General features: G+C 29.5%; 1 protein-coding gene across 6 annotated transcripts in view; it reads right to left on the reverse strand.

The window, feature by feature from the left end:
* The window catches only part of LOC100203332 (metacaspase-2), a 68,810-nt gene that overhangs the window by 11,647 nt on the left and 47,163 nt on the right, over window positions 1–10,000 (reverse strand). For all 6 annotated transcript variants that reach the window (XM_065812253.1, XM_065812251.1, XM_065812249.1 and 3 more), the window contains exons 20-22: window positions 8,360–8,504; window positions 7,251–7,344; window positions 6,823–6,993 (exon numbers count right to left, since the gene is read on the reverse strand). In XM_065812253.1, the coding sequence (XP_065668325.1) occupies window positions 6,823–6,993; window positions 7,251–7,344; window positions 8,360–8,504 (410 nt within the window). The remainder of the gene's footprint in view (window positions 1–6,822; window positions 6,994–7,250; window positions 7,345–8,359; window positions 8,505–10,000) is intronic.

A 10,000-nucleotide genomic window follows, 5' to 3' on the forward strand; every position in this document is an offset into this window, starting at 1 on the left:
ATGTAAAAACATGTAGATCCATTTGACTTTTTTTAGAAACTTTGTTATAAGATTCATCAAATAATGTAGTATAATAGGGAACTTTGTTCAATTTGTTTAGCATCATTTCTTTAACAAAAGGGGCAACACTGTGACATAAAATGTAACTGCATTTTATTTTTCCACAAGTGAAACTTTGAGCAATTTGACTGTCTGGAAACCTGGAGCAGAACAGCTTACTTTTTGATTCTGAAGAATTGTAAGAATATTTACATTTCAAAACTTCTAGTGCCCATATTACCTCTGCATTTTAAGTCTGATCTCTTGACATCATATCAATCAAATTTGTTTGCTTTAGAGCTGTTTTTTGTTCTGGTGGATTAGTTCCTTCAGATAGTCTTTTAAAAAACTTGTCTTACTGCTATTAGATGGGTATCTTTCCACATGTTTCTTCCTTTTAGCATGCTGCTTTATATTTTCTATTCCACTGATTGCAATGCTAAAGGACTTCGAACAAACTTTACAAAATGCACTTGTTTCATCTTTTTCTATCTTTTTGCAATCAGCATTTGAACTCCTCTTCAATGAGTCACAAGTCTTGAAATTTACTTTTATACATTATTTCTACTTTTCTAAACAAAACAAATTCTCTATGGTAGACATATTAGAAAATAACTACATTCAAATCAATTTCTACACTGAAATAAACTCTTTAAAATGTCATAAGTATAAGAAAACATTTTCAAAAATGTACTACTGTAACTAATATAAATGTACTACTGTAACTAATATAAATGTTAGAACTGTAACTAATATAAATGTTAGAACTGTAACTAATATAAATGTTAGAACTGCAACTAATATAAATGTTAGTACTGTAATAACTAAAATAAAAATCTGCTAATCAAAAAAATACAAATATTATTTTTTAATAAAAATAATACTTTTAATAAAAATATGCTTATTTTTAATATTTCTAAAAAGTTAGTGTACCTGGAAAAAAAAATCACTAACAGATCTGTGTTTTTATAAATGTACTCAACTTGTTTCACTGCGCAGCGGCCTTGTTCATCGAGGTTCTTGTTTCAGAGTTATGGAGTTAAAAGAGGGTTGTAACCACAAAAAGTAGCCTCCTGGACTGTAGTGGCTCTCTTGGCCTTGGGGAGGTGAATAATTAAAAATAAAAAAAATAAAATTAAAAAAATGTTTTTTTTTTTGAAATGAAGAAATTCACAAGCATGTGGATTGAGGTCTGATTGGATATTCACTCGTGGTGATACTAGCGGAAGGTTATCTGCAACTTTTCGAAAATAAAGCAATTGACATGGCGCTTCATTCTAATCCACTGCTAAAAATAAAATTATTTTGGAGGTAGGTAAATGATAGCCACACAAGATTTACAATTAAAGAGAGTACCACCTGTTTTCAAATATTAAACAGTCAACATCATGCCATTAAATACACAATTGAATTGGAATAAATTTGAAAATCTTTAAATCTAGTGCAAATCTTAAATCTTTGCAAATTTCACACAACAAAACTAAACTAACATGAAATAGTTATCCAGAAGTATACCTAATAGAATGCGAGTGTAAAAAAAAATACATTAGCAAAACAAAAATGAAAATAGCAACATGAAAAAAAAAACACCAAAAAAATGTATTTGAAAAAAATTGAAACAATCTGCAATTGGGCATCATACAATTAAATGTCCATGGAATATAAAATGGAATCAAGTAAAAATGTTGAAAATAAAACCTTAAAAATTTGAAATAAAATTTTGAGAATCAATTTAAATTCAGTTTAACAAATGCAGACCTAAGAACGGAGGTATGAATTTAGATGATGGTCAATATGTAAAACCGCAATTCAGGAGACCATATTTTTTATTCTTACTTAGCATTAAAGAATCCCAATTAAAGCAAACTTTAAAGAAGAAGTCATTAAAAAGTGAAGTTATTGTTTGCCTAAAATTAAATATAAATAATAATTGGTAATTAAAGCTGAAGATGCTATTATCAAAAATCTAGTGAAAATTTCTTAGATTTAATTAAAAAAATTAGTATTGAGAGAATTCGTGTTTATTGATGTTCATATATTTAAAAATCTCTATCTCTCTGTATATATATATATATATATATATATATATATATACATATATATATATATATGCATATATATATAGCATGTTCGACCTTCTTTCTGTCTAGGTAATCCCAAATATGCTCAATTATATTCAAAACTAGACTCTGGGGAGGCCAGGTCATTAATTCCAGTACTCCTTTTTCTGCCATTTCATTTAAATAATTTTTTACCACTTGGGAACAATGTTGTGGGTCATTGTCCTGCTGCAGAATAAAATTATAACCTATTAGTTTTATTCCAGAAGATACAGCATGGTGCCTTAGGATATCTACATAACTTTCCCTGGTGAGTCACCCCCCTATTTTGATCAAATCACCTACTCCAGATGAAGATAAACAGCCCGGAACTTGTATAGAGCCTCCTCCGTGTTTAATAGTAGGGTTTAGCCACTCGGGCTGATAGGCTTATCCAATTCTTCTTCAAACATATTGGCGTTTTTTTGTTCCAAAAATTTTGAACTTCAACTCATTGGTGTACAGAACTTGATTAAACATTTCCTGGGCCCAATTTTTGTGTTGTTTTGCATATTCAAGTTGATTTTCTTTATTGCCACACCGTAATAATGGTTTTTGAATTGCAACACACCCTCTTAATCCCGATTTGAGTAGGTGTTGTCCAATACAAGAAGAGCTGACATTTTTCCCAGCTGCTGTCTTAATGTTCTTTGTCAACTCGGTTGATGTTTTTTTCCTATTTCTTAAAGAAAGGGTTTTTAAATATTTATATTCATCTTTTGTTAGCTTAGGAAGCCTACCACTTTTCTTTCTATCTTCAAGGGAGCCATGAAGTTTATAAAGCAAGATAACAATTAACAGATGACTTAAAAGATTGCAGATTATTTGAATTAGGAAAACAAGATAAAGGGAGAAAATTCCAAAGAACTGATGTTTGCGGAAAAAGACTTAGGAGCAGTCACAGTAAAAGGATGAGACTTAGTTGAATGATGAGTAACAGGAGAATCAATTTTAGGAGATGGCACAATACTATAATGGGCGCTAGCTCTATAGAGCAGCAATGATTGAAGTATTTATAGAAAAAAGAAAGAGAAGCTACATTATGATCATGTGACAATGGTTGAAGGTTGGCTGCAAGAGCAAGTCCAACTATGCTTACAATGCATTTTTATGCATCTTGTCTAAAAGAGAAAGGACATCATTTGAAGATCCAGATACTGCAATACTATTACATACAAGGACGGATTTGAGATTTATAGAGATAAAGAATAGAATCCGGAGTAAGAAAGTGACAAGCACAATAAAGAGATGTAACCTTTACAAATGCTAATTTTGCAATATATTTTTTTATATTGTTTCTAAGAAAGATCAAAAGTAAAATTTAATTCTAGAAGACAAAGGGGTATATGACTCAGCGAGTACATTACTGTTCATAAATGTAGGAAGAATTTTTTTATGTAGCAATAAAAGCTGATAGCTGAAAAAAATTAGTTTTATTTGAGTTAAAGTTCACTAGCAACTGAGAGTCCCATGCTGTAGCAGAAGTGAGATCCTTTTCAAGCTCAAATGCTCCCTCCAAACAATCAGAGAGTGTTGGCTTCTTATCAAAACAAGATAATGGTATTATCATCAGCAAACAATGCCACCTTAGATGTAAAAATTTTGGGGAGACCTTGAGGAACCCCTGAAGTTACAGGAAATGAAGAAGAGTGCTGTCCATTGACGAAAACTTTTATACTAAGATTGGTAAGAAAGGATTCAATAATCTTAAAAATGTTACCTGATACACTGTAAGAAGAAAGCTTATGAAGAAGACCAGCATGCCTAACTTTATCAAAGGTTTTAGAAATATTGAAAGTGATAGCCTTAACCTGTCCACATATATCTGATGCATGATAAAACCTATCCGTTGTTACCCTTAACAAAACAGCAGTAGAACAAGAAGATTGAAATCCATATTAATAATCAAAAAGTGAGTTATTAGATTTAAATAAGGAGATTGAATGTTTGTTAATTAAAGAATCAAAAACCTTGCCTATGATAGGAAGAAGTTAAATGGGACAGTAGTTAGACAAGTCAGAAGCTGTAGTGATACAAATGTCAACCAATCGATCAACCTGCTTGTCAGCTATATCAAATAGAATGTGATTAGTGGAATCAAGAGATTGATGAAAAGTTCTTAACAAACAATTCAGACTTGTCTTTAGGTGAGGTAACAAAATCTGAACCACACAAAAAAGGAGGAATAACAGATTTGCTCCATAAACTGTAGTTTTTAAACTTTTTCTGGTTTGGTTTATTAGAGAACGCTAATAAACCAAACCAGAAAAAGTTTAAAAACTTGAATAAAGTTTTTTTTTAATGATAGATTGCTTGCCCAAACCAAACCTCAATTGATGTAGCGGCACTTCCTTGTAGCAATGGGCTATAAGATAGCCTATGTAGCAGCACTTCCTTGTAGCAGCAGGCCGTAAACTAGTGCCTCAGCACCCTGCGCACATTTTATAAACATCGCAAAACAATAAAAAAACAAAAAAAAGGCTTCATTCATACATATATATACATATATATATATATATATATATATATATATATATATATATATACATATACATATACATATACAAATACATATACATGTATGAATATATGTATGTATGTATGTATGTATATAAATGTATATCAGGGTTGACCTTTTTGTGACCCCATGTTTCTGGGTCATAAATCAATGAATATTTGTGCAAAAGTAATGAAAAAAATATCAATTTGATTTTCTTATCGAAAAAGGTTACGCAAACCAAAAATTTGTGTATGGGTAAAATATTTAATGATTGTTATTTTTTAATTCTAATTTTTTACGGAAGTCTAATTCTAATTTTTTCATTGATTTTTAATTGGAAAGTTATTATGTAGTTTTAAAGCATTTAACAGTTTATTGTTACATCATAACACTCTAAATTAAAAATAAATATAAAATTACAAACTTCAATAACAATTCTACAAGTAGAAAAAGCTACTATATATATCAAAAAAATGTAATGTTTGTGTAGTGTTCAGCTTAATTAAAGAGTAATATAATTTTTTCTAAGAAAACATAATTCTTATCCTTATTTAGACAAAATAAATCTAAGCTAAAGGTTTTCCTTTTTTTTTACAGATGTCAAAAAGATATTAAAGACACTTGATTGCTCATTCTACACTCTGATTAATTCTGGGAATTTCCATTCTCAATGGTTCCTGATTCCAAAACATTTTCACTAAGTTTAACACTTTTTTTTTGACTGTGTAAGCTGCTACATAGCTTCCAATAATCATTGTACATTTGGTAAGTAAACCAATGGTTCACCCACCCATCTGTAAAAAATGAATCTGCAAATGTTGAGTAGTGAGTCTCTTCTCTCTGGTAGAAGAATAAATGCCTAAAAAGCTAGTATTGCTTGGGAATTCTATCTTATATTACTTAGTTAGGTATTTGTAAAGTGAAACTTCATTTTAAAAAATACTCCAGGTTCTACAAAAAAGCAGAATACCCAAGTTAAATGTATTAGAAATTTAATATCACCGCTTCATCCTGCTATTTTAGTAATCACTTCTTTACTATTCTTGAAATTCTTCTTGAGCTGTTTGTAGTTCTTTACAAGTTCTGTGATAAACAGATATTTGATATTGGGTGATATGTTGTTTCCTCAAAGTTCTTCATCCATTACTACATGAAGAACTCCATCAAAAATATGTTGACAACCAATGAATTGTAGTTCTTCCAGTTTCTTTTCAGTAAAACACCTTTGTAACTGACTGACAATCCTGTTCCTTCTTCCAGCATTTACATTTGTAATGTCCGCTGTAATGATCTTTATACCATTCTATAAATTGTATTCATCAAGAAGAGCTGTTATACTTTTAACAACAGTATCTGCTTTTTCATCTGGTAGATCTTTTTGTAGTGTGTTGTAGTAGTGCTTGTTACTTAATTGCTCTTTTTTATTCTTAACTAACATTTGATATTCTTGGTGACTAATATGTTTACCATAAAAGTGCAGTGACCAGCTTTCTAAATGTAATGTAAATGTAGTTCTTCATTCCTTCAATAAGTTTAACAGCTTTAATAGTTGATCTGAATATACCAGACTGTGAAGGTGTCTGAATGTCGATTCCATCTTGAGATAACTGTTGACAAATGGTTGTAGCTTTGCTGGTTGATAACTTTAAAGATGTTATTAATTTGGTTGCAGTTTTGGTTTTGCTGTAGTTCTTGCTGGTACTTGCAGACTGTTGTTCTGAATCTTCAGACTCTTGATATTCTGCCACAGACTCGGATTTAAAAGCTATTGTTGTTGCTGTTACCGCTACTGTTGTTGAAGTAGGCATAAAGGACACTTTTCTTCTTATTAAAGGTTTCATGTTAAGGGTGAACTTTTTTGAAAACTAATCAGAATAAAACCCATTTTCATTACTTTTAATCAAAAATTTATAAGTATATCCTGCCTGGTTGTCAGAAAAGTTTCTTTTTAACTTTCATTTTTTTTTCAAAAACTAAAGACCAAAATTAAAAAAAAAAAAATTCCCGTTTGCAAAAAGTTGATACTAAAAAAATTTAATTAAAAAATAAAACCCATTTTTACTACTTTTAAACAAAAGTTCATCGATTTATGACGCAGGAAATTATTTATTCTACAAAAAAATAAAACCATAACCCTAATGTATATATATACACTTGTGTGTGAATATATTTCGGAATGCTTACTTCTGCATATTTTGTAAGGAATTACTCGTGCAAGATGTTGTGGATATGCTACATTCTCATTTGTTCCTAAAAGCTTTTTTATATCTATCTGGAAAACATGATGCTGAGTAGGTTGAGAAGCAATTTTCTCCATTTGACCGATGTCTGAGTGACTATCTTTATTTGCCAAACCTGTAAACAGAAAAAAAAAATCTTGCAAAAAATTTTTTTCTTCTAATCATCATTTTTTATTAGTAAAGTCAAAAAAATGTTAAAAGAGTGAATTCTAGTTGCGTGTTTTTTGATTGTGGTTACAATTTTGTTTTTTGATTTTAGATGTGCATTTTCATTTAGTGGTTCAAGTTGTGTGGTTTTGTTTTGTGATTAAGATTGCCTGTTTTTGTATTGTTAGCAACACATATGGTATATAAGGTTATAAAACATCTCACCAATCACAAATATGCTGACTGTTGAGTCTCTCAATGATTGTGCAATAACCTCTACGCCTTCAGTACTCTTAGAATCTGTCAAAACTATCAATACCTAATACATTTAGAAAAGACAATAGTAAAAACTAAAGAATATTTAAGACCAGCAACTTTTTGTTTTTTATTACCAAACTTTTAAATACATACAGTAGTGGCATTAAATCATGATCCCAGCAAACATTATTATATGATATGGCAATTTTTCTGTAAAACAATCACAAAGTTCAACTGCTACCAAAAACTGTTTAAAAGTTTCTACACGATGTTGACTTGAATGGCAGAAATGGATTGAAGAAGTCATAATTGCAAACTGAAAACATTGCAAAATGAAAGGCTTTGTAAAGTTAAGAGGGTTTATGTAAAGAGGAGAGTAGGAAAAAGGAAAAAGAAATTTGTTGTTGGTTTGTGGCCACAGCCAAGCACAAAAGAGGCTCTCTCATGGTATGGAGTTTTCAACAAATAAGCTTTTTAGGAGAAACAAGTCTTTTTGATTCAAAAAAATAATGTTCTATGACAAAAGGCTGAATAACTTATGGAACTTAAATGAAACAGACTTGTATCAATGCTATTAAATGGTTTTCACAATTTTCTGATTTGAATTCCAAAAAAAATTTGTGGGAGGAGCTCTTCAGAAAGAATTTTAAAATCTGATTGAATTTTAACAACATTTGCAGAGTGCTTGGTACTCAACTCCAGTATCACAACCCAGAACCTGGTACATTGTATGCCAAAATGTCAATGTTGTTCTGGAAACAAATGGAGGATACTCTAAAATGATGTGTTATAACTTAAAAGATGTGTTAGACTAAATAATGTGTTAAGACTTTACAATATTTTTACTTTTTTTTGAAATATTGAACTATTTAAAACTGAATAAAACTTATATTTTTCTATTTTGGGGTCAAGTGACTTTATGCCACTACTGTAAAAAAATGTTCAACGCATAAATTTATGCATTGTTATTATAAATACCACAACACAGAATCATAATCATTACTAGCAGTAATACAGATTTAAATTATATAAAACAAAACTCATTCAACCTGAATATAAAACATTTTGTAACAAACCTGAGAAACCCAGTCTCTACCACTTTTGTCAAATAGTTCTTTTATTGCTTGAAGCCCCAAATCAACTCTTGAGCCTTCTTTAAATGAAGTAAATGTTCTTCTTATATCTTCAAACTCTTCTAATACACCATTTACATCATACGCTCTACGTTTATAAAAATAATAAAAACAATGTTTAAATCATACACTCTATGTTTACAAAATAGTATGAAACTCCTGACTCATAAAATAATACATCATTTACATTATACACTCCATATTTATAAAAACAATATGAAACTCCTGACTCATAAAATAATACATAATTTACATCATACACAGTATATTTATAAGAACAGTATTAAATTCCTGACTCAAAAAACAATATTAAATTCTTGAGCCTTCGGAAACAGTTGTTGCAAACTAACTCAAAACTTATAGAGCAATGATAAAAATTAGAATGAAAGTTGCAAGCTTAAAAACCAAATATTAAAGCTATAAGAACAAAAAACTTTACACAGCATGTTACAAAAATTACAGTTTACAATTTGTTAGCTTAAAAATGTTTGTTAAAAGCATTTTTTTATTCTTTATTTATATGCAAATCATCAAAATTTATCAATTTCCTCTAAATTGACATACTTAATAATATTTTCTAACTAGAAAGCAAAAAATTCGACTATTATCTCTAATAAATGACGTAGTTTACCAAAATTATTTATTAATTAAAAATTAAAAAATTTTTAAAATGTCATTTCGATAGGAGAACAAAAACGTCATAGCAATAAACGGCTTAGATAAACTAAAAAAAGTTCCCATTATTTACATAAAAAAAAAAAAAGATTTTGAATATATAATAAAGTGATCAACAACTTTTTTATATATTTATTTTATTTAAAAGTGTAATATAAAAATCTTAACTTTACTTGGTTTTTACGCTCTATAAAAAAATATTCTTATGTTTAGCTTACTATAAAATTTATAGGAAAGTCATACGATTGATAATTAATGCTATTTTAAAAAACAAATAAAACAATAACAAAAAATATTGATTCAAAAATGTTCCACAATGACTTCATTTACTAAAACTCTTTGGAATTAAACGCGCTTGAATAAATTATAAAGTTTGTAGTTTATGACGTTTATTTTAAAGACTCTGAGAGAATTGCTACTGCGAAGACGGCGAGCTTTGAGTAAAACAACAAAGTTTGTTTTTGTTGGTATACATTTATTTTTTTGTTTTACTTATAAAAATTCTGCCCAAACATTTTTTTTTATCATTCTCTTTAAAATAAACAAAACTTGTCTCGGCACTTTGGGATCCCATTAAAGATGTTACCTGATACACTGTAAGAAGAGATCTAATGGAGAAGACCAGCATGTCAAACTTTATCTAAGGCTTTAGAAATGTTGAGAGCGATAGCCTTAGCCTCTTCTCATCTATATAATGCATGATAGAACCTATCAGTTATTTTGGTTGACAAATTAGCAGTAGAACAAGAACTCCAAGGTCGAAAGGTAGTAGTAGAAGGTCGAAATCCATATTGATGATCAGAAAGTAACTTATTAGATTCAAGATGAGAGATTAAGTGTTTCTTAATTAAAGACTTAAAAACCTTGCTTATGACAGAACTTTTCCTAATGGGACAGTAGTTAGACAAG

Source organism: Hydra vulgaris, chromosome 12 (assembly GCF_038396675.1).
Source record: "Hydra vulgaris chromosome 12, alternate assembly HydraT2T_AEP".
Lineage (NCBI taxonomy): Eukaryota > Metazoa > Cnidaria > Hydrozoa > Anthoathecata > Hydridae > Hydra > Hydra vulgaris.